At 31.8% G+C, this 26,977-nt stretch overlaps 1 protein-coding gene across 8 annotated transcripts in view; it reads right to left on the reverse strand.

Annotated features, from left to right (window-relative positions):
* The window catches only part of CTNND2 (catenin delta 2), a 1,100,293-nt gene that overhangs the window by 111,389 nt on the left and 961,927 nt on the right, over positions 1 to 26,977 (reverse strand). For 6 of the 8 annotated variants that reach the window (XM_031952313.1, XM_031952441.1, XM_031952619.1 and 3 more), the window contains 3 exons: positions 15,594 to 15,767; positions 5,647 to 5,721; positions 4,119 to 4,269 (listed from right to left, as the gene is read on the reverse strand). In XM_031952313.1, coding sequence (XP_031808173.1) covers positions 4,119 to 4,269; positions 5,647 to 5,721; positions 15,594 to 15,767 — 400 coding nt within the window. The remainder of the gene's footprint in view (positions 1 to 4,118; positions 4,270 to 5,646; positions 5,722 to 15,593; positions 15,768 to 26,977) is intronic. The other 2 variants (XM_031952561.1, XM_031952502.1) reach the window with 1 other exon arrangement.

Consider the following 26,977-nt stretch of genomic DNA (forward strand, 5'->3'; position numbering starts at 1 on the left):
ACCATTTCCATTTTATCCTCTAAATCTCGTTTACAAGTTGTAATTTGCATGTTATCTTTCCCATTAGATTGTGAGCTGTGGAAGAAAAAGAGATTTCACTCTTCATTGTATACTTGGGCTTTAGGATGGTGCCTTGCATAATGATTTCCAATTGTGACAAATAACTTTTTTTTTTTTAAAGGAAAAAAGTCAGTTTGTAGAGAACTGCTAAAATTAAATGCTTTGGGTTTATTTTATGGCACCACAGCATTATAACTATCCATGTTTTCTTGACCCTTTTCCTCCTCCTGTTCCTTAACTGTGTACATTTTCTAAAGATTTATTCCTCATCTCTATTTTCCATCAGTGATTCTGTTGGTTTCAACTCCAGTAAGATAATGTCTACACTCCTTTATCACTTTATCACCAGTGCCTGGAACATAGTTGGCACTTAATAAGTACTAACTAATGACTATCTATTTATAGATGGGCAACAAATTCTAGTGGCTTCAATTATAAGCTGATTTCTCTCTGGAGGTCCTTTTCTAGTTGATGGACAGTTCCTCATGGATAATTCTATGGTGACCTTAATTTCTATATGCTGTTTAAAAAAAAATGACTTCCCTCGGCCATTTGGAATGAAGACTCATTAATACTACCACTAGGTCTGTATTCCAAAGAAATCAAAGAAAAAAGAAAAAATATATCTGTAACAAAAATATTTATAGTGGTTCTTTTTGTGGTGGTAAACGATTGGAAATTGAGGCTATGCCTATCGATTGGGGAAAGACTGAACAAGTTGTGATATATGATTGTGATGGATACTATTGTGCTATAAGAAATGATGAATAGATGGATTTCAAAAAAAAACTTGGGAAGACTTAAATGAATTGATGCAGAGTGAAGTGAGCAGAACCAAGAGAACCAAAAGAACATAATACATAAAAACAGAAATATTGTTGATCAACAATGATAACTATAAATGACTTAATTTTTCTCAGTAATACAATGATCCAAGATGATTCTAAAGAACTCATAGGAACAAAAGTTATTTAGTTTCAGAGGAAGAATTGATGGAATCTGAATGTAAATCAAAGCATTCTATTTTTTACTTTGCGTGTATATGTACGTGTATGTATGCACATGTGTGTATGTGCATGTTTTTTTGGGAGGTGTCTGTGACTAAAGCAACTAAGATGGAAGTATCTTTTGCATTATTTTACACATATTTAACCTATATTGAGTTGTTTATCATCTTAGTGGGAAGAGAAGGAGGGAAGAAGGAGAAAGAAATTTCAGAACTCAAAGTTTTGGGAAATGAATCTTAAAGACTGTTTTTATATGCAATTATGGGGAAAAAAGTATTATTCCATCCCCTCCAAAATAAAACTGGCTCTCCTACATTGGGTTCTACTGAAAAGAGTGCTAGACTTGGAACCAGAAAACTTCTTTGCATCCATAGTATCCTTCACAAAATGTATGATTTGGACAAGTCACTGAATGCCTTTGAGAATCAATTTCCTTATCTGTAAAAAGAAAAAGGATCTCTAAAGTCCTTTATAGCTCTAAATAATGTGATTACAACTTTCTTTATGGTACAAATAATGGTATCAATATTATCATGGTACCAAAATCATCTTAATTAAAAAGAATTAACACATGCTTTCTTCTTATTAAAGTGACAGTATGGCTTGGGACCTCTCTGAATGTTTTTTCATCCATTAAAAAAAAATACAAGTTAGTTTAGTTAGCATCTGTGGTTCCATTCAGCTCCAAATCTATAATCCTATGTTTTTCCATAGTTACTATCTGCATAAATCCTAGTAATTGTTTTGCCATCTCTATCGCTTCCATTCTGTGAACATACCCTTAACCTAGTTACAATCTGAACTATGGCAAAAGCTTGTCTCAACTAGTCTCTCTACCTTCAGGACTTAGTGTATTCTCAACAATCTATATAGAACTTAAGTGTTGCATTTTTCTGTTGCTACAGAAAAAATATCCAAACTCCTCTCCTGGCATTCAATTCCCAGACAAACTGGATCCTTTCTAGTTGTCCAACTACCACAATAATGCAAAACCTCTTCTCTTACCATACCAATATCTTTATTATTCCCTATTCCATATTTCACTTATATTTTTCAATACACTTAGAATTTATTACCATGTCCTCTGTATTTATCTATATTTTACTCATCCTTTGAGGTCTTTCATCAGTTTACCTCTTTAATGAAAATTTCCCTAGGCACATAGATCTCATTTCTCTGGACTTTAGCACTGTCCTACACAAATTATCTCTTGACTTGAATTTTTATTTGACTGATTTACATGTAAAGTCTTATGAAATTGTAACTGATGAAATCATAAGTTCTTAGAGGGCAGGGATCATGCTTTATACTAGTTTTGTATTCTTCATAATGCTGAATAAATCCATCAACTAGAAATAAGCATCTTTCCAGCAAACTCTCTTGTTGAATAATACATTTCCCTATAGGTCAAACACAGTTAGTACAAATATTATTGTGATGAAAAATTCTGTCTAACAAGAAAACTATTCTAAGCCATAGTTAATGATCCACTTTGATAGTATGATAAAACAAAATCCCCTTAGGACAAAAGAAATGGGATGGTAGCTTTATTGGTCATTATAATGTGAGTTAGCCCTTTTATTTTCAAGTCTAATCTGAAAGATATCACATGAATAAATGACTTTTTATACTAAAGATATGGCTGGCTTTCTTCCAAGAATAGGGCATTTCAAATCTATCCATCTATCTATATGAAAAATATGATTGAAAAATTTAAAGAATACTAATCTATGATATAAAGCTAAACAGCAAGCTCAAAAACTATAATAGTGATCACCTTTTTACATAAGTTACTTTTGCCAAAGACATGGAGCCTAGGTATGGAACCAGGAGAGATATTTTCCATTTCTAAATCTGGAGGCGTCAGAGATTGTAAAGGAAGTGGGAATGACAGTGTCCAAGACTCAAGCATTTCCCTCGTGGATTAAGGTATGAGAAAGAAAACTAATCTGAGAGAAGGGGAGAGAGCATCACGGCCCCACCTGTTTCCTGCGGGAAGATGCCCTCATGAATCAAGAGATCAGGCAGTCACATGAGGAAGTCATAGGAGGGATCAAGTGCCCAAATCTAAGGCAGGGAAGAGAGCTAGTTCATATGCTAAAATAATTCCTCTGACTCTTAAATTATGTCTATGCCAGATTAAAAAAAAGTTTATGAAAAGAAATAGTGTTGGAATTAATCTTTGTTAACTGAGCCATTTTGGCATTTTCTAAGAATTTCATTAAAGGAAAAAAAGAATTAAAAAAATTGAAAAAAAGAATTTAAAATAAAGATTAAAGTTAAATGGGTATTTTCATCTCTAACAAATAAAAATATTTTAAAATAATGAGATTGGATTTCAAGCATATTCCCAAATTTGGGGAATAAGGACAGTTTGGAAATGAAATAATTAGAAATAAATTAACAATAATATGATAAGTAGTTTCTCCCACTGAATACTCTGTTTAATTAGCAAGGATTAGAAATGTCTACAAATATACTTCCTATATTTTATAAATCTGAAATTCAAAAATAAATTTAAAAAAATTTTTAAAGTTCAATTTCATTTGAAACATGTGGTGTGTTGTTTAATACTATTTTTAACCACATTGGGGCCCGAAGGTAGGGTAGAGTTTTGACTTGATTTTTCAAATGCACTGTCTTAAAAAAAAAAAATTGCTGTGTGACCTTGGGCAAGTCACTTAACCTCAATTGCCTCAGCAAAAAATAAATAAATGAATGAATGAATGAATCATAGTGTGATACTATTAATCACCCCTTCATGAATAACTCTTCCTTCGTGGCTTCAGAGAGATCATATCCTTCTAGTCCTTCTGATTTTCTTCCTACCTTAGCCAGTTCCTCAAACTTCAAATGAAGTGTACTGAAATTTTAAAGCAGTAGATTGGATTTCTTTTCTCCCTATCAACTTTCAATCATGATTTAAATAATAATAAGAAAGGATAAAAATGGAAAAACAGAACATTCTTCATAATTAGGCATTTTCTTAATTCACAAGTGCTAAATATTACCATTGCAAATTTCAGGAAATATGAACCACAGAGAACATACCTATTAATTCTTTATTTCTGACATCTAAGGCCATGTTCCGTAAAGCTGTTGCAACTGCACACACCACTCGATCATTGTCTATTCGCAGCAGCTCCACTAGGATTGGCAGACCTTTTTCTTTTCGGACAGCAGCACGAATATACACTGACCACTGTTAAGAGAGATGGGGAGAGAGAGAGAGAGAGAGACAGAGAGACAGAGAGAGAGAGGAGAGAAAAAAGAGAGAGAGAGAATGCTGTTTATAAATATTATGATACTGTTGTGATTTCCCTCAAATTATTACATAGAGAAGTAAAGATTTTACTTAATGCTTAAAGAACATTACTGAACATTTCTGTCCTCCAAAAATAAAAACATAAAATATGGATTTCAATTATACTTCACTTTTTCCATGCCACTGTTTCCATTTTTTTTTTTTTTGAGTTTGTGGGTTTATTAAATAAATAAGTTATTTTTAGTGCTTTAAAATGTAAGCATATAAAAAAGGGAAGGTGGACTGGGGAAACTGTAAAACCAAGGGAAATTTTTTAAAAAGATGAAAAAGAGCTCTGAGGAAGGGAAGACTGAGAATAAGTTTGAATGGAGAACACATTTAAGAAGGAAAGAGGGGATGGTTCCTGGAAAATACTTGGAGAATTGAGTTCTAGGAGACAGTTGATTGGGGAAATACTCAAAAAATAAATTACAGAAAGGGAAAGAAGGAAAAGAGCAAATGATGAGTAAGTCAGGAATTGTAAATTGGGAGTATAGATTTTGCTTTATTCTTTGTATCCTGAAATTAATAGCTCCAGCATCATAATTTTGTAAAATGTTTACATGAAAAAATATATAAAAGCTAGCTTTGGCCCCTTATATAACATAGTGGAATTCTTTTTATAAATATTTAACAAATTCATGAGAACATAGAGTTAGAGCTGGAATGGGCCTTCGAAATCATCCACTGTAATCACTCATTTTATGGGTAAAAAACTGGGGCCTGAAGAGGTATGTAAGCTTCTTGAGATTCATGTTTGCCTTTGCATTCCCAGTATTATATAGTGCTTGGTTATGGTAGATACTTAGTAAATGCTTATTGAATGATTGTCCAAATTTATATAGTTATTAAGTGCTGGGAATTTGAACTCTGGTTATTTGATTCTAAATACAGGGATCCTTTCGTGATCCCACCCTAAATTGGAGATATTAGGATGGCAAAGCCATCGCAGTTGTTTTAATGAAAATCAATAATACCCACCTTTATAGACAAGATAAATAAAGTGTTTGTGTGGGAGGGTATGTAAGATGGGTCAGAAATATAAAAGTAAATAAATTAAAATGTACCACTTATTAAAATTAGGCTTACATTCTATAATTAGAGAATGCTACCCATGAAATTAGGTTGGTGGCAAAGGAGAATTTTTTAGTTTGTGGCAATCATTTCTTCTGGAGTGGCAGGTTCTGCTTTTTATATCTTCTGTCCCCTACGCCTCATACAAAAAGCAACTTACATAGACTTTTTACTTTCCCCTTCCCCCCAGCTGGCTCTCACCTGTGGCAGGCAGGGTGCCCCCTCTGGCAGTGTACGTAGGGCATGAACCATGCCTGCCACATCCTCCTCACAGCCCTGCATGAAATACGAGATTTAAAAAAAAAGAAAAAAAAACTTCATCCCATCCTATATCAGTAATGACAGACACACACTCATCATTCTGGACTTAGGCAATGCATCCATATTATTTCACATCATTTTCTCAAGGAAGCCTGGGGCAGCTCTTAGCTAGGGCTCAAATTCCCTGTTTCCTAGACCTCATTACCATTAGGAAAGCTTCAATACTGAAAAGGGGGAAGAGCTAGAAGTTCGATTTCAATTTAAAGTCTGCACCTTTTGAATGGGGATAGTTTCATTCATTGTACTTATATTTCCAGTGTTTCACATAGGGCCTGGCACACAGTAGGCATTTTAAAAATATTTAATTAACTGATTACGGATCAAAATTGAATTCTTCCCTAAAATTAAAGGTATCATAGGATCATGCTAGAAAAAGGGGAAGAATAGAAATCAGAGTTATGTCTTTGGTATTGGTCATACTAATAAACTTTTTTGAATCCCTGTTAGAAGGAGTTAGGACATAAATAACAAAAATTAATGGAAACATGCAGTATCATATGTCATTTTTCTCAAAGATAAAAATATGCAGCTACATTTTATGATCCTGGTGGAGATCATAGAAAATAGGGAGGTGAGAACTATGGCCTTTATTCCCTCTTAAATTCATTCCATTCTGTATTATGGATTCCATGAGTTTTATCCACTAACTGAGAGCCTTGTAAGGCTGTCCACAGCCCTCTTCTCTTCCTTTTTACATTTCTCCCTGGTAGACTTATTTATACATTGCTATAATGCACATGACCATGTAGTTAATGTATCTCCAGTCTTGATCTTTCCTCTTAGCTATGGTTTCATATTTCTAATTACCTGGGGCTGTCTTTACATAGATGTATTAAAGGCACTTCAAACTCAAAATTTCCAATCCAGACTTCATCACTTCCCTCCAACTTTGTTTATTTGTATTATCATCTAGACTATCTACCAGATGGCAGGGATAACATCTTTTTAAAACATTTTTTATTGCCTAGCATAGAAATTAATATTTATAAAGCACTTAATGAATGTTGTTGAATAAATAAATGATTCTGTTGGTTACTATTCAATGCTCTTTTTCTTTATGTGTATGGAATCCTTCTTTATAAAGAATGGAGGAGATTTTTTTTTAATTGTTGAGATTTCCTGTGTCTTTTTTAGTCTACAATGATAAATCACTCTAGTACTTGTTTAATACATCAACAAACAGATTCAGTTTGCATGCAAGGTCTTTGGTGAATATTCAAAAGTTCAACAAAAATGTTTTCTAATTCATAAATTTTTATCTCCTTTAATCTAGGCCATTTTCTTTATGTCACAGAAGTGAAAAGTCACTATATTAAAATATACAATATTAATATTATGTATTTATATAAGTAGTTGAGTTATGTAGTAGATAGAATATTGGACTAGGAGTTAGGAAATCCTGAATTCTAATCCAGTCTCAGATATTTACAAGTTGTATAACGCTAGATAACCTGATCTCACTCAACCTCAATTTTCTTAATATAAAGTGAGGATATTAATAGCATTTACCTCTCAGCATTACTGTGAGACTAAAATGAGATAATATTTGTAAAGTATTTTGCAAACCTAAAAGTGCTATATAAATGCTATAATAATTAATAACAATTATCATCTCATTTCCCCACTGCCTTTATCTTGAAAGAAGCATAATTTATATCAACATTTTTTCCAAATATCTTTATCTGCCTTAATCATCTTTGTTAAGATAAACTTCTCTCCCAGGAGAAAGGTTAGAAAGGAAATTGAATTGACTTTTCCCTCTTCAAAATAGCTGAAATTCAAAATACTGAACTACAATTCAAACTAAAATGAAGATCGTGATCTGTATACTGTTATTACTGATACAGTAACAGTATATTGTTAAAACTTCTATTCATTATTATTGTTCTGTAAGAAATGACCAACAGGATGATTTCAGAAAGGCCTGGAGAGACTTACACGAATTGATGCTGAGTGAAATGAGCAGGACCAGGAGATCATTATATACTTCAACAACAATCCTATATGATGACCAGTTCTGATGGACCTGGCCATCCTCAGTAATGAGATCAACCAAATCATTTCCAATGGAGCAGTAATGAACGGAACCAGCTACGCCCTGAGAAAGAACTCTGGGAGATGACTAAAAACCATTACATTGAATTCCCAATCCCTATATTTATGCCCACCTGCATTTTTGATTTCCTTCACAAGCTAATTGTACAATATTTCAGAGTCTGATTCTTTTTGTACAGCAAAATAACGGTTTGGTCATGTATACTTATTGTGTATCTAATTTATATTTTAATATATTTAACATCTACTGGTCATCCTGCCATCTGGGGGAGGGGGTGGGGGGATAAGAGGTGAAAAATTGGAACAAGAGGTTTGGCAATTGTTAATGCTGTAAAGTTACTCATACATATAACCTGTAAATAAAAGGCTATTAAATAAAAAACAAAACAAAACAAAACTTCTATTCATAGTGATTTTTAATTAATAAAACATTTCAAAAATTATACTAAACTTTTATATTATTTTAACATTAGAATGAGATTGTTAAAATATAAGCTAGTTTATTGAGGGGGTGTTTACATTAAAGTACAAGAGATTCTTGCTTAAAATGTAAATTGTTAATGAAAGGTCTATTAAAGTGATTTCCTATAAAACACTGTCCCAATATTGACTTTTAGAGTAAATTTGGAGATGCTTTAAATTGATTACTTCATCTATAAAAATTACAGAATTGGACTTGACAATCTCTAAGGTCCCTTATTAATCACACATAGGGCTCAAGGAATCTATCACTTAATCTTTATTTGATAATTCAGAATGATTTGAGGATCCTAACATGTTTCAAAATGACAACGAATCTTATTCTTCTCACCATTGTGGCCATACAGGTGTAATTTATCCTGATCAAAAGACATATACTAGAATTTTTATTTATTGTAGATAAATTTTTGGCATCAGTTCACTTAATTAAGTGGTTTGTCCATGATTATATATGTAATAAGTATAAGAATAAGTATTGAACCAAGATCTTGCCTGAATCCAGGCCCAGTCTTCATTATATTACAGTGGACTTTTTGTCCCTAAAAAAAAAAAGGTATTAATTTGGTCTTTCTGTTTTTTTTTTTAAACAAATAAAGAGAAATTGATCTTTCAATAATGCTCTGAATATTAACAAAAATCTAGAATAAAATTCAAAATTAGTTACAAAATAAAAGTCCAAAAAATAGGAAAAAAATAACCAATAGTGAAGTACTAAAAATTTAAAACTATTACAAGTCTAGAAATGATAGTCCCTAAAATTTGATACTTGGGCAATGTTTTCACTGCCTTCAAACCATTTTTAAGATTTTGTTTTTCTTCTGTCCCTAGATCTCTTTTGAGACATTTTCTCTCAAGAACAAGTATTGCTGTTTTATAACAACTTTATTGGTCATTAAATAGGAGGGAATGCTGCCATAAAAAGCTTACATATCATAATCTTGCTTAACAATGGAAGAGAACCCCAGTGTCTACTGGAACATATAATTAATTGGTTTGCAATTTGGTAATGCTCAATTATCAACAGCAAATTAATAAGCAATGCCTGTTCTGAGTCTTTTTTTTTTAAATTTAGTTCATGATGGTGATAATTTTCATTAGGGTATATTAAAAACAACAAAAACACTGATAATAAAAATTGCCAAGCTGCTATTCACTGTTGGGCATTATCACAGGTTCAAGATTGAATTTTAACTAAGAGAAATAATTAACAGAAGAAGTAATAATAATAATAATAACTGACATATATATTCTACTCAGAAGTTTACAACTTGTGTTGCATACAATATCTCATTTGAGTTTAAAGAGGAAGATATTATAATTGCAAGTATCCTCATTTGTAGATGAGTTAATTGAGGCTTCCAGTAAGTTAAGTGGTTTGCCAATCATTTCACAGTTAGTGTCTGAGGCAAGATTTCGACTCCAGATTTCTGCTGCCTTCGAATCTGGCACTCTCCCCTACATTAAGCTGATAGGAAGAATTTTTCTCTTTTAATCCTTCAAGTGTTGCTGTTGAATTGAATTTATGACAATTCACTAATTCCTTAAGTTCAAATTTCATTCAGTCATGTCATAAAGCAAGTGCTATCTACTGGGGAGAAAAAAGATTTTAATATGGTGACAGTAGTATACTGAGTAACTTACAATAAAAAGTAAATATGATGAACTGAAGAACATTTGGGATTTCATCAAAGACAACAGTTACTCTTTCAGGTTTTTTCATCAGGTTAATAGAACTGACATTTCAAAGCATCATGAAATATACTAAAGCAATGATGAAAATATAGGCTTCCTAAACAAGAAGATTTTTTGCAAAATGGCCTACATTTGCTTTGAGGTAAGCTCTTGTTAGCTATATCTTCCTCCTCCTCCCCCCCCCCCCCCCCCCCCCCCCCCCCCCACAATGGTTACTTCCCTGTTAAAAGTAATTTTGAAGGCACATTCACTAGATAAAAAGCCCCCAAACAATCTTAAGGATCAGTAACTTTCAATTAAAAAACATGTCCTAGAAAAATGACCTTTCTCGAAAGTAGAAAGATTTTTTATTTTGAATGCTGTAGAATATTAGAGGTGTCACAAAATACATGAATTTGGCATTTATAAATGTCCTTTTATTAGCTAAGTATGACACTGTCAAATGTACTGTCTACTGAGCTATAGGAAGTTCTACTTCAGTCTCTCTAGACTTTTCCTGGTGACAAGGATATGTGACTGCTTTGTTAAAAGATGAGAATTTGTTATCAAGGTAGTATCAGTGACCCTCTGCTTCTCATTCTGGACCTCCTCCAAATATCTGAGATGGCTCTCAACAAAATGCAGCCTCTGACCTGTGGTGCAACATCTGCCAGCTGTGAACAGAAGGTACTAATGAACCAGCTATAAAAGTAATACCATCATTTCTAGCATAATATTTGCCTTGGGAAAAAAAAATCTACTGGCTGACACTAAAAACTCTACATTTTAAAATAAGATTTTTAAAAATCCCACAAAAATGCATCAGGATAAAATAAAAACAACAGGGTTTTAACTCTGAATAGACTTCGTTTTCTGACATGCTGATGAAAGACTCAGACCTGACTTAGAAAATCTCATAGACTTGTCATGGTGACTCAGTCACTATCATAGCATCAAAATTAGCTAGTCACACCACTTTTAGCTGGGGATTTAGGAAAGTCTGTTAATCATATCAGCCAGCTCTGGAGAGCTAGAAAATAGAACTAAATGACACTTTGAAAACCAGGAACTATCTGTCCATTCTCCAAACTTCAATTCGGTCAAAATTTCCCTCAATAAATTAAAATATTTCAAGAATATTTAAATAGAGATGGTTCTCCCAAATCTGCACAATGTGATTTTTTTCTGCCATACATAAATGGTAGTTTTTATGAGTAATAATAATGACAGTGGTAGCTTAAACTTCTATAGAACATTTTGGGACACAGAATATTTTACATCTAGTAACCTCATTTTATCTTAAAGGATTTATAGCTGGAAGGAATATTAGAAATCACTCTTCCCAAATGGAGGCTGGACAAAGTCCATAGAGTTATTGAAATAATTATTTAAAATTTATATAGTATTATAAGGTTTACAGAATATATAATTTTATCTCATTTGATCCTTACAACAATCCTAGAAGGTAGGTGCTATTACTACCCTTTTACAGATGAGGAAACTGAGACAGGGAATGTTTAAGTGATTTATTAATGTCACACAGTGAGTGCCTGAGGCTAGATTTGAACTCAGATTTCCTGACTCTAGTACTCTATCCTTTCAAGTCACATGGATTACAAAACTAAAAGGAACCCAGTATTTGAGTCACAGGCTGTGGTTATTTCTACTAGATTAGGCTTCTTTCCCCCTATTTTCATTTTAAGTGTTTTTATATTTCCCCCCTCAGGATCATTATTAGTCAAAACTTGCTAATTTGGCCAAAAAGAAAAAAATAGAAATATCAAAGATTTCATTATAGTTTTGAAAATTATCTGTACAATGATACTCCATTATGTATTGTTAATACATCAAAATTTAAATATTTATTGAATGTATCATACCATAAAAAAGAAAACGTCACCGATTAAAATAGACTTATAAACATACATTGGGGGGGAGGAGGAGAAACCTCATCTATGTAGATATCTAAGACTTATGCTTTTACAAGGTTCTTTTTTTACTATCTCCTACATGGGAAAAACAGATATGTTTCTCTTAGGGTTAATTTGGGGTTTAATTTATTTACAATTTAATATAAATTTAATTTATAAATTAGGTTGTAAATACAATAAAGTACAACCAATAGATCATAGTTTAAATCATCTTTATTCAAGGTTAGCCAAATTATATTGCATAGCTATAAATATCATATTGTTGGTACAATACTGAGATAAACAGAAAATAACTACTAGTGAATGAAAGATGAATAGGACTGAAGTTCCTATCAACCATAAACAGAATTTTTTTTTAACCATTTTCCCTATCATAATGCCATCATCTTTCTATCATATTCACAGCCTGTTATTGCTACTTAAAAGCTAAAAAATTTTAAGATGCACAATAATGTTATGAAGATGTTTCTTTTTGGTTAAACTATAATATGTAATCTACTATCATGTAATAAAAGTCTTCAGATAAGAATATTTGTAAAGTGCTACCAGCATGCAACACTTGGTGATTTTAAACTGGCAGATAAACTTTTGGTCCTGGTTATAATAAAGATCACATAAAAAAAGACAACAAATAAATTAAATTACTCCTTTTATTATAAAAATGCATTTTGAGGAGCTCTGGGTTGAGTAACCTAAATGAGAATTTATTGTGTGACCTTAGACAAGTCACCCCCTCTGTGTCCCAATTTCTTATCTATAATATGGCGATTAGCAATTGTGATAGGAGACTCCTTAATATCAGCTAGTAATTGATACCTTGTTATGTTCTAGCCATTCAAAGCAGGAAGTAGAAAAATGTATCCTACTCCTAACCATTTGAAAAAGGAACAATATTGCAAACAAAACAACAAAAAAATGAACATTTATATTGTGATGACCCTGGTCTAGTTAGGAAGATCATCCATGGAATTCATTTGTCTGTTTTATTAGTTTCTTTTTTAATGTCAAGAATCAACTATTGATTCTTCTTGCTTAAAAGCAAAACCACTAGACTCTTTGCCCATTTTTAAAATAAAAAATCACCAAATTAGCTTTGCCAGTGGGGATAATTTATTCCACATATTAATTTTTAATTCTTGCAGACTATTGATGTGGTTTGGCATAAATTTTCAGTCTTAAAATGGTTCCACAGTGAAACAAAATAGGAGAAATGTTGACAATAGAATATTTAAAATTAAGTAATGCTGGCATTTCCTTGAAAATAGACTCTAGTTATATTAATGTCCATTTCTTTAATTTTCGTCTCTGGTACTCTATTATTGCTAGTTCTATTAAGGTCAAAGCTTTTTTTGGACTAGAGGAAAAGGAAAAAAAAAGATATTATGTTAAGGAACAAATGGGAAACTAGATTAAATGAAAGCCTAATATGGTTTGCACATGTACATTTTCAGGAGAAATGATATTTCAAAACACAAATAGAATTCCCAAATATTTCAAGTAAGCTATACCAAGGAAAACCAAGTGATTTTTAACAGAGGTAGTGTGAATCATGAATTGAAATAATTTTGATAGAGTCCAAGTAAGCTAGATTTCTATTTTGTCTCCTAATATATACTGAGATGTTTAAGATGAGAAGTATGGAGAATACAAAAAACTATTCAGAACAGTTGAATAAATAAAGATCTATCTCCTTGTCTGATGATACTTTTCATCAAGATATTTTTTTCTACATGATAATTACAGGTGAATTTTAGCTCATTCTGTCATTCTAAGTTTCTAAATATGGAATCTATAACATGGGTGTCCTGCCCTCAAGGAGATGAGATGTGTCATTTTTACTTCTAAAGAACTCAGGAATTGGAAGTTGTCCAGATTATAATAAAATGGTATATCAGTCTCAGTAAGACTTATTTTCTGGTCCAAGCCTCTGAGTCAAGTTGATCAACATCCTTGATAGGAAGATATTCCACCAGGAATCACCAGGAAAGCAGAATTACAGAAGTAAGTATGGAGAAAGAAAACTGTGATCATAAAATGAAGTGGCAATACAATAGGACCCCTTGGGAAGTTATTTTTCTTTTTTAAAAGTAAAGAGAAAATAAAGCTGAGGGAAAAACTAAAAGGAAAGCAACAGTTGTTCTTCATCCTTTATTCTTGAAGAGGATCAATGACGTCATAAAGGCGATATCTTGCACATGAATTGGATTTAAATGAGGCAGAACTGCTCAGAATCATCAGCCTCAGTCTCTTCCACAGTCATCAAAGTCCAATGGCAAAAAAGAAATTAAGATGACTGGCAATGACCCAGGTTGCAGTGGGTGAAGGGAAAGATAGTAGACACATTTTATGACTGTGGTATGGGCTACTAAGTTGAAGTAATAGACGTATATTTAAATGATAAATGTTTTTCCAGGCAAAAGACAATTTGTGGATATTTCAAGTCTTAAGGAAATAAGGCAAACTTCTTCCCTTTTAAAAAATGTTTCCATGTGTTACTTAATTTTTTTTTAGATTACTTAATTACTATATCACTTTTATTAATTATCTTTCACTAAGGTAATTTTTTAGTGGCAGACAAGTATATACACACATATATATATATACATATGATTTCCATATTTATTAAGAGCTATTAGAACCTTTAAAGGTCATTTATTCCATTATTTTCATTTTAGAGTTTGGAGAAATGAGGCCATAAGGTGATTTCATCAAATACATGATTTGACAAAGATAATATGAGTGTCATAAGGGTTGAAAGGGAAGAGATGAATTGTAATCTGCATTGTTTAAGGAAATAAACACACACTTATTTTAACTCCAGCACTTAGCATAGTTACTGGCACATAGTAAGTGTCTAATGAATGTTGTTCACTTGACCTTTCAACTGTCATTATTTTAAAACAAACCATATTAATTTCCTTCTAGAAGAAACACAATGGAGATAAGATCAAATACAGATTCACTATTAATAGAGTTAAGCACAGAGTTAGGAAATGCCTAAATTGACTCTTATGAACCAGGTGACCATTAAAAAATTACTCAATCCTCTCAGCCTCAGTTTTCTCATCTGTAAATTGGGATTCATAAAACTGTAGTATCTACCTCAAAGAATTATAGTAAAGGGCAAATGAGATAATGCTTACAAAAGGAAATGGCAAATAATAAAATGTAAATTCAAGTGCTTCCTCCTTTGACAATAATGAACAATGTTCCCAAAATGTTGAAGTTATGATTGCTTAGAAAGGTGAATTGTTGGTAGTATAACTACAAAAATGAAAGTAAAACAAATTGCGTTAATTTTCTATCACTATATTTAACATACTGTACTAGTTCTCATATACACTACCTATCTTCAAGCATTTCTGAACAATTTAATAGATACTTTAATATATATGTATAAGATTTCATTTTCCCCCAGTTACAAGTTAAATTTAAAAAAAAAAATGTTAAAAGCTTGAGTTCCAAATTCTATCTCTCAATCCCTAATTTATATACTCTTAAGAGAAAAACTTAAGATAAATTTGTTCAAGTTTGAAAATCAAATTCAATTGCCCTTTCAAAATAGTTTTTTCTTAAATGATTGAATGATATTCCTTTGGTGAAATTGCTACTACATTTCTAATATATAGATTTTCCCCCCTAAATATTAGTTACAAATATAGACATTTTCTTGTAAGTAAAAGCTCATACCTTCCAGCTACCTGCAGCCAAATTCTGCAGGGCACCTGCTGCACCTTCTAGAGTGTCTGGGTTTGAGCACTCAGAAAGAAGAGTGAGGTAGGGTTTGACTATTGAAGGGTGCCATAGCATCTGGATTCCTTTTGGTGGTTCTGCACAGTCGGGTAGAGGTCCTACGCCATCCCACTGTGAAAGAAAAAACGTGAGGCAAAATGTCATTACAAAATTTCCTTGAAACTTCTCACATTCTTTCCTTTAACAGACTTCTAAGACTCTAAATACATGACGGACTATATATCCAGTGTTATGTACTATTCCTTTAATAGAATTAATGTTATTAATACCCAATTATCTATATCTTTTAGATATAATTAGAAACAGATGATTTTTAAGTTCACACAAAAAGATTTGTTTGGTTTAGGTTTTATGGCAAGCAAAGAAGCAAATTAAAAGATGATTAAACCACTCAAAGAAGTTTCCTGTGGCTCCATGTGTGGCAATGAAATCTTATGCATCAAACAACTCACAGAGTTAAAATGATTCTATTTCTTTCCTTTCATATAGTTTTTATGGAATTTAAAAATTTAGAAGAATTAGCATAACAAAAATGCAGGACCAGAAAGTATGTTATTTCTATTGACATAGTGATGTACTTAGAAAAATCCAGTCTTATTTATGTTTCTAGGAAAGAAAAAATAATCGTGTCACCATAAACAAATACATGCCATTTGCTTGAAATTATTAATAATCACTAAATGTGAATATTTAAAAAATTATTCAAATACAATTACCAAAACACCTTCAGGACATCTTTATCATGTAGAGTCTCTAAATTTTGTCTCTGGAAGGAATGAGAGATTACCCAGCAAAACATTTCTACTAATAATTCCATACTTAAACTATTCAAAAATTCTCAAGTTTTAGTATTTCATTAGTAAGAAAATTTAGGACAAATATTGATTCATCATTAAGAAAAAGTTGAAATGTTAATATATGCCAATTATTAAAGAAAAAAAGTATTTTACTGTCATATGCAATTTCAAGCATTTCAGCAATTTTCTTGAACAGACAAAAGACCAGTATCTCAATTAAAAAGCTTGTTTTTCTTTAGATTATAATAAAACCTAAGCTTTTTAACATTTACTATTAAGCTGAGTGCTGAATCTTAACATCAAGGAAATGCCTATTTTTCCATTAGAAGTCATTTTAAAAAAAACCTTCCAAAATAACAATAAAAAATTGCCAATCAAGTTCAGCATTATAATAAGGCTATTCATGTGAGAGTTTCATCTTAGTAACAGTCCATGACCAGGCTATATAAAGTTGATTTTATACTTGCACTTAAACTAATAGATTTTCATCTTCTTCAAGCCATTTTTTTTTTAAAAGTACAAATAGAAAATCAGTTGGCTCTGTAAGAGTGTATCAGTTTCATTATTTGAGAGTGACAGCTCTGATACAGGATTCATTACATTTGGACAGATAGGAACATTAAGTAGAGGGCAACATCACTTTGTGGTATTATCAGCTTCCATGAGCAGTAGTAAAATTGGCTGTTCAAAGGATAGAAGCTCAATGGCACTAAATCCATCTCCCGGTGCAATGGAGAAGCAAAATAAATATTGTTTTTATCCCTTCTATATCTAATTAATCATTTTATGGATGAAGCATAGAGCTCCAAATATAATTTTTCATGACTTGTCTCTTGATATAACAGATAGCATGCCATGTTTATGAACAGCCTTTCACTTGGCATGGACATTGGTACCTATTTGCTCTTAGTAAGAAGTCTCTATTTGCACATGATTGAATTCTTCTGTGAATAACAGCATTTTGTAGAAATGGAAAAGAAGCAGAGATGAGAATGTCTCTAATGTAAAAACTATTTTTGATAGATTGTATGTGGTAATGTTTCATGGGGATAGTAAGAAGGTACAATAGATAGAGCGTCAGGTCTGAAGTCAAGAAGACTCCTCTTCCTGAGTTCAAATCTGATCTCAGACATTTACTAGCTTTGTGATGTTTACCCTGTTTGCCTCAGTTTTCTCTTCTGTAAAATAAGATGAAGAAGCAAATGATAAACTACTTTAATATCTTTGCCAAGAAAACCCCAACTGGAAACATAATATGATATATGCTATAGAAATTGTGTAACTACAATATAAGTATGGGTGAAAGAAGTTATGTTAACTTTATAGGCTCAGAGATTTAGAACTAGAAGGGAATCATAGAGGGCACTGAATCTAACCCCTTGTTTTATAGATAAAAAACCCTGAAGCATACAGAGAGATTAAATGGAATTCCCAGAGTTACACAATTAGTAAATATCTGAGACAGGATTTTAACTTAGGTCTTTTGTACTCTAAGGCCAGAATATAATTGCCTTTCTTGGCTGGATCTTGTCTTTTTTTTCCCCTAGTTGCTTTGCTCTAAAATATGAAGAATGGTGAAATCAGTGTACAATTTTTCTACTGCTGTAGTATATGTCTCATGTAACTCTTATATAAATATATTTTATTGCATTCCAATTCTTAATGATTTTTGAGAGATAATAAAAAGAACATCTGACATGAATAAGGGTAATCTTTGATAGAGATGAAGTTCGAAGGTATTTCTGTTTTTCTGTCTTAGAGTCTTAATTGTGCAGTGACATGTTTATATTTAAGAAAAATAAATATTTTAAAGTCAGCAGATATATCTGATTTTAATGTAGATTTTTTATTCAAACTTTTGCTAAGTTAACAAAGGGTAAGTCTTAGAATGCTTATCAGATACATTTCCACAAGTAACATGTACCATGAATCTTAATCATTATAAAAAATTATAAGGAGTTTTGCAGAATGATTAATTTAAGAGTGAAAGGAATCAATAAAGTTAGCAAAATGATTGTACTGTATACAAAAACTTTCAGGAAGAATTAAGAATTCCATTTAGCAAGGTGATTCCCTAAAGAAAAAAAAAATTATTTTTTTCCAATGAAAAGTTATTATATATATTATAAAAGCAGTAAAATGTAGACTGTTCCTTAATTAGAATGACCATATTTTGTATATTAAATATTATATTAAATAATAGCCTAGATGGTGGCAAATTTTTTTTTAAATTCACAAACATTGCCATGGATAGACAAATTTGATGCAAACAGAAGAATTAATCTTAAGCTCTTTTTAGTGAAAAAATCCTCTGAAGTTAAACATGTAAAAATAAGATTCAAAAAATTTAAAACTTTTTCAAATTTTGAGAGGAGACTTTCTAAGCAAAAGGAAATGTTGGAATGAGAACCTGCTTCTCCAAGCATCAACCTTTGGCAGTATCAGCAAAACCTTTGAATGGATTCCCTGAGTGGTTCCTGAGATATTTCTGCTCAATTTCCAAAATCAGGCAAAGATCCAAATAAGATAAAACTGAAGGAAGAAAAATGGAATTATAGTAAAAATGAAGACTAATGCATTTGGAATTGCTCTCTTTCCTTAATAACAACATTAATAAGTGTTTTCAATTCTGTCGCTTGTAGGTAATAGTAATGAATAGGACATGGAAAAATTGTTGCAGGGCTCAATTATGAGTTCCCATTTTCTTTTATAGGGTCTTAACAATACTATTCTTAAAAGTAACTCAGGAATAAGAATATTTATATGAATTTATATAAAGGTGAGTGAGCCATGAAAACAATGTAGATAATGACCTCTACAACAAAAGGAAACAAACCCCACCATATTATCACACTATTATTCTGTATTAATTACAATTACCAAATTTATCCCTAAAGAAGAGATGAGACAATGTATTTCTCTCCCTTTAGGATAAGAGTAAGGGGGGAAGATGAGTGTGGAACACTACATATATTATTATTTAAAGTATTATTTTTGCTAAAGTGATTTTTAAAAACTTTCTTGTTTGCTGTCAAGAAGAGGGTAGCAGGTGATACTAAGAAATGAAGTTAACATACTAACAAAAATTATCAAAACAACTGTTAAAGATCATCACTCAGATATTCAAATTGGACTTTTTCATATATTGAACTTACATGGGACCTGTATCATGAAAAACAAAACTTTAATTTGATGGAGAAGTGTTCATTCACCTTTTTACTATATTAAATATGATGCTAACATTTTTAATAATAGATATATGACTAAGATAACTATCTTCTTAAAATATTTAATTATATTAGTCTTGCCATAGTAATCTTATCCTGAAATTATCTTAGGAGAAGGTTGACAATGCTACCAAACAAGATAGATGTTGTAGAGTAAACTTAATTCAGCCTCTGGAAAAATGGAAAAATGCATTTGCAGGTAGATGGCACGGTAGATTGAGCACCAACTTTGAAGTGAACAGGATATGAACTCAAATCTGGGTTTAGATGGATTAGTTTTGGGCAAGTTAACTAATCTCTGACTCAATTCCCTTATTTGTAATACAGGGATAATAACCTTTCAGGGTTATTTTGAAGATCAAATGAGAAAATATTTGTAATGATGTTAATATGTGCTTGTTTCCTTCTTTCTTTTCTTACCACCTATGACTGTGCCAAGTTGTAAAAAGATTAACAAATTTTTATCATTTCAAATTTCTATCATAAACAATAAATACTTCAAATACATAAAGATATATTTCATAGGATTAAAGACAATGACTATGTATTCAAGTCCTTAATTCATATTATTTAAAAGACTTTTTGGAGAAGAGAGCACTGAAATGAACATAAAATGAAAATATCCTAATTTCAAAGATCATCTAATATTTTCCCCTCAAACCCAAGGAATCAGAACCTTGACAATGTTAAAAAACAAAACAAAGCAAGAAAGATAGGTTAACAAACAGCCTTGAACTCTTCACAAACTGCTTCTGTCACTTATTGTTTGAGTCAGAAACAAGTCACATGAACTCTATGATTTTGCTGCATTTTCTTTGTCTATAAAATGAGAGAATAAAAAAGAGAACAGAATAGAGGTCCCTAATCTCCATGGAAAGACCTTGAGTAGGAATGTCTGTCATTGGAACTTTCAGTATTTTGTTAACTGTATTTGAAAATAATTGGTTTCTTTTGTAAGAGTACATATTTTTATTTTATGAATTTAAAAACATTACTCTGAAGACTTGCATAGATGTCACCTAATTGTCAAGGGGAACCATTAGAAATACAATAATGCTTGTGAACCCTTTAGACTATACGATCTCTAGGGTAACTTCTATTTCTAAATCCTATGACTCTATGATGCAATAATAATATATTCTTGCATCCTTAAACATAATCATAGTCCTTGGCCAATTGGAAGAAAATAGAAATATAATAGATGACATGGCTTTGTTTTTATAAGAACTTCTCTTAAGAAAAGAATGCCAATTTAAATAGATGTCAAAATTAGAACTATTTACCTAGAAAACTGAAACATGGTACAGCATAGTAATGCTATTTGATGAAAAGTCTTCTTTACCACTCAAAGATCTTTTCTATTTTAGAAATAACTGTTATTTTAGAAATGTTCTCTTATGAAAAAAGGTAAGATTTCTTACCTCTGTAGAGAAGGGTTCATTTTTTGGCATTTAGTATATGACAGCAAGAACAGGATGGTACTGGACAGATAGGACAGGAGAATTGACACTATGTTGAGGAATTTTGAAAATGTGAAATACATCTCTCTTTGATGCTCAAAGATTTCAAATTTAGTTTTAGAATAGAACAATTCACTGTTTCTGTATAGAAGATCTTAGAAGTTCAAGAAAAGAACCCAAATAAGGGAATGTTTTCTATAAGAAGGTGTTAAAAGCTTTTCTTTGGACTTAGATTTTACAACAAATTTTAAGATTTTTTTGTTTTCCCTAGGGTTTAAAATCTATTATCAGATTTTTATCATAGTGGCTTTAAGGAAAAGGTAACAGAATGTCTTTTATAGAGAATGCAATCACTTTAGGAAAAAACTGTACAGTATAATAAAGTCAGAAAGTTAAAAAGAAGAGTTCAGCATGTATGCTACTCCCCTCCAATCTTTTCTTTAGGATGCAATAAATTTCAATGAGTCTGCAGATAGTTTAGTCTATACCATTCTAACAATTCGTTTCTATTAATACTAGAAGTTTCCAACAACATATTATTGAATATGGACTTCTGTGGTTCCACATTGTGGCTAAATTCTCCACCTCAGTGCTAGAAGAATGAAACTTATGACAGCTTTTCTTGGCTTAACCTTAAGATGAAAATTTGGGTCATGTAAATCAAGGGAAAAAAAAAATAAAAGAAAACATAACAGAGTCTTCATTCCATGAAGCCCCCTATCACTTTCTTAGAGTAATAATAGCCAAAAAAGGATGTTAAAATTTCATCATTTGTAAATTGTAAATTTACAATGTAAATTGTAAATTGTAAATGATGTACATATCACTAATTTAGTGGCTGAGCTTCTAAATATGAAGTCTTTGACCAATGAGTAGACCTTAAGAAGAGAGCAGACATATCAATATTGTCATTCTCATTATAAATGAAACCAAATAATTTAAAGATACTGATACTTAATGGAAAGGTTATCCAAAGAGGAACTATTAAAGATTTGATCCTAGCATGCATCCAAAGGCGTGAAGCATTACTTCATAAGATACTCAGTTATCTTACCTTATTATGTTTATGATAAACATAATCAAAATGACTACTAGGAAGATCATTTTCATTGAAAGAACATTTATTAACTAACTACCTTTTCTGTCCTAGGCCATGTTGTAAGTGTCAGGATTTAAAGACAAAAGCACAACAGCCCTTGATCTCAAGGAGCTTACATTTTAATGGAAATACATTTATATATAGCAATTTATACAAAATACAAAGTGGACACAGATTTCTCTTTTTAGAGAAGAAGATAGAAGCACCTGGGGGAGAACTAGGAAAGTCTGCAGAAAGTGCCACCTGAGTTGAATCTTTTGTGTAAGTAGGGAATCACAGGAAGCAAAACTAAGGAAGGAGAACATTTTAGAGACAGGAAAGAGCTAGGGTACAAGGCAAAGAAATGGAAGAGCATCATGAAATGTGAAGAATAGCATGAAGCTCTTCATGACTAGTTTATGTTAAGCTGTGTAATGTATAAGAAAACTGAAAATGTTGGGAAAAAACAAATTATAAAGAACTTTAAAGTTCAAATAAATTAGTTTAAGGTAGGAAGGTAGAAAAATCCATTAATATCTCAATAAAGCATAATATATCAAGATATATTTAAATACTTGATGACTTTTAATGTACTAGTAGTCAGAGAAAAGGACAATGAAAAATATGTTGGATAATATATGGGTCAGGATGAAGAAACAAAAAAAGTCTAAGGCTTAAAATTTAAACTGAATTTTTATGTATATGTGTATATATCTATAATATATGTGTATATATAGCCCCAACCTAACTTATTTAAATGAGCTACTGACATAAAAATTGGAGAAATCAGTTTTAAAAAGACAAAAATATCACCATTTCTTATAGCAACTTATACAACATAGAGTGACTAAAACATAAAGGCCAAAAAAATTAAAGACCAACTTAATCAGGTACACTCTATTTTCTTGATAAATTTAAAATATTATATCTATGGGAACACATTGTATCAAATAACTTCTTAGGGATCCTTTAGTCCTAAAACTATTATGAACCCATAAATAATTTTCAATATAAACCTATTTATAAAATATTATGGAGGATGATGGGACCATAGATAGAAGATTGTTAATTAATTTAACTCATAAAATAAAAGAAACAAAAAGGAAATGTTTATAGGAAGGATGATGACCACCTCAAGACAAACAGTGAAGTTTGCTTAATTATAGTAAGAACAAGGAATAATATCTAATATGCTGAATTAATACTCACATAGTAATAAGAAACCTAGTAGAAGGGTCCTAGAATTCTATGTGAGCCCCCAGTAGAGGATTTATGGGAGGATATGAGTAAGAGATAAGAAAACCCAGATGGGTCTTAATCTGCCCACTAAGAATTATTGCTGAATTTTCCTTGAAGAATCTAAAAGATAAAACAGAGATGTTCTCTGCTTGGTAGAGCATGAGAGACAAGGACGAAATCAAATATGGTTACTGAAGTAGTTGTTTATTTTTTTAAAATTTGTATTTTTTTTTCATAACCATCTTTTCTTTGTCCTAAGAGAGGTTTAATTCCAGGGCAATGAGGCTGAGTATCCAAAAATGATTGTAATGCAAAAGCTAAAAGCATCAATCAAATACACAAAAAGGATTTTTAATGCATAGTAAGCTATATACTTGACACTGCACTGGTTCTAGGGATAGAATACCACCCCCAAACCAACCCAACAAGAACAAAGAAAGTCTTCTAGGCTCAAGGAGCTTGAATTCTAATGAAAGAATGAACCTATATAAAACACAAAATAGAAGAAAAATCCAGTCTATAAGAGGAAATTTATTTTAAAGGAATAACACTAGCAATTAGGAGAGACAGAAAATTCCACTTGGAGAATTTGATACTTAAGCTGAGTGTTAAAATGGACAAAGGTGTCTCCAATTGGGAGGAAAAACATTGTAGGATGGATTGTAAAGTACTTGGAGGGAATAGAATGTGAGAACATTAGAAAAATAAGAAGGGGTTAGGTTTACAGATCTTATATGCCAAATAAAGATCTTTCTATTTGATTCTAGAGATAATAGGGAGTCTTCAGAATTTACTGAGCAAGGAGAAACAGGGTGACATGGTTAAATCTGGATTTTTGGATGATCTCTTTGACATCTGTGTGGAGGATGGACTGGAGCAAGGAGAAAATTGAGTTAGGAACACTAATTACAAGTACAGGCAAGAGGTAATGAAAAATCTAAACTAGGGTTGTCTTTGAGTGGAGAGAAATGGATGTATAAATAGAAATTCCAAGATTTGGCAGTTTATTGACTATGTGGGGTTATTGGGAGAGAGGACATGAAAATGATACAAAGGATTCGATCATGAACAATTAGAAAAATATTAGGGCCCTCAACAATAATAGGGAAGTTCAGCTTAACTAATGAAATTGAGGCACATAATATAACAATGAGGTTTTGGAAGTTTCTTCTTAGAAAATGTTCTTTTAGATGTGATAATCCCAATGAAAATAGAGTAATTAAAATGTTCAAAAAGTTAATTTGAAATTAAAAATACATTTATAAGATCATTATTAAGATCAAATATCTAAGAACATGGTGACAGGATGAGATGTTTGCTTTAGGAAAATTGTTGTGATAGTAGTATGAAGGATGGATTAGAGAGAGCAGGAATTGGAGTAGCAAAGGGCAATAATTTGAAAAGATATTTTCTTGTATAGGTGACTAGTAAAGAGGGCTAACACGTGTGCAATTGGTACTGGAGATGCAGGATTGAAATGTAGGAAAGAGATTAGAGCTGGAAATATAGATTTTAGAGTCTGCATAAAAATGCTATTGAGATAATGAAGTGAAACAATTTAGAACACAGAAGGTCCAAAAAAGAGCCTTGGGAGATACCTTATTTAAGGGATGGATTATTAAGCTAAATTGAAAAGGAACAGTTAATGGGATAGGCACCAAGCATCAACAGTGTCATGGAACACAAGAGGAAAGAGTGGCATCCATAAAGAAATGATAGTAGCATCAGAAACAGAAATCAAGGGTTGTGAGAATTGGGGGGGAGGAGTCCCTACATTTAGTGATTACAAGATATTTTTAAAAACAGTTTGACTAAGTTGAAACAGGTGGAGAAGAATTGGAAACAGTGAATGTCAACTTTTCTTTCATGGAGTTTAGTGTTAGAAGGGAGGGAGGCAGAGAAAAATAGCTTTAGACGATGGCAAGATTAAATGAAAGTGTTTTTTTTTTTTTTTTGACTGGGAAATGCCTGAATTTAACTGGGAAATTGCATTGGTGAAGGAAGCAATAGACAGGGCAAGATTAAAGTTGAGGGAGTCAAAGGGAATTATTGTTAGGACAAGTTCCTGGAAGGATTGAGATTAAGGGTGCATGGACAAGGGTTGTCAACTTTGATATGGGAAAAGTTGCCCAAATCCTCTGAAACTGAAATAAAAGAGAGAATCAGTGAAAGCAGCAGAGGTTTTGCAGTACAGTGCAGTGAAGATGAAGGAGCTCACTTCCAAGCATTCATTTTAAATAAAGCAACTGTGGTGGTGACAGGGCAGATGGCATTAGAGTTCTGAGAGAAGGATGTTTAAATGAACAGTTTGTGGCAATGCAAGAGATTTTATTGGAAATTAAGGCAGGGGTAGCTTATCATTATTGAAGCCCAGTTGTTTTTAGAGAATATGAATGTCACTTAACAATTTGTGACATTTCAAGATATGCTACAAAGTATTCTCACAATTGATGGTTTTAAATTGGTAGAGAATTATCACATTACTCAACCTACTGAATACCTTAAATTCTTATATATCTAAGAAAAAAAACAGAAAAACTTTCAGAATCATCTTTTATAATGAAGAATGTTTTTCTAAGGAAAAAAGGAAGCCTATACATTTTCTCAATATCCTTTTTCCTTCAAAATAAGGACCATATCCAGATCCAAAATCCAGAGATTTTGGAGGGTGTGGTATTAATTAGTAGAATTTTTTGTTTTAGGTTTGGGAAATGAAATAATAATAAAAATAATATTTAAAAGGATAGCTAGCATTTATGTAGTGAAATAAGATTTGCAAAATACTTTACAAATATTATTTCATTTTATTCTCACAACATTTCTAATAAGTAAGAATCTGAAACATATGGAGGAAAAATGACTTGCCCAGGCAGGATCACAGAGAAAAATGTCTGAGACATAACCTGAACTCAGGTCTAGCATTCACTGTATCACCAGCTCCCTCTAGACTAGAGCTTGAATTTTAATCAAAAGCTATGCATAAGCTTCTCTTCCTTTCCACATTTTTGTCACCACTAATAATATGGTATGAACTGTTATTCATTTTGTACAGAACTTTTACTGCTGAATTGTATCTTGAGCACATAAATAGATAAGCACTGCTTACCCAGCTGACTTGTCTTCCTATTACATGGATTTCTGTCCCAATTAAAAGACAGCACATTCATAGGGTGAAATCTGCTTTTTGGGAGACATCTTAACTAGCCACATTTTCTGGTTATTATCTTAATTAAGTGAAGTATTTTATAGGCAAAAGAGATCACAAGATCAAAGACACGGTTACAACAGTATAGAAACATCCTATCTTTAAAATACTACTTTTTTGCCTAAGTGAAATCACATATTGTGAAAGGAAAATTTCAGATTCAGAAAATGGATCTGAGTAAGTAAATTGTCAGTGAATATTTTCCTGTGCAGTGTTCAGTTTAATTAGGCTGCAGCTGGTACTAAGTACATTAGGGGGGGTGGGGGGGGGAAAGAAAAAGAAAAACAACCTTCTAGTACTTTCCTGGTTTGGTTT

The sequence above is a fragment of the Sarcophilus harrisii genome, chromosome 1 (assembly GCF_902635505.1).
Source record: "Sarcophilus harrisii chromosome 1, mSarHar1.11, whole genome shotgun sequence".
Lineage (NCBI taxonomy): Eukaryota > Metazoa > Chordata > Mammalia > Dasyuromorphia > Dasyuridae > Sarcophilus > Sarcophilus harrisii.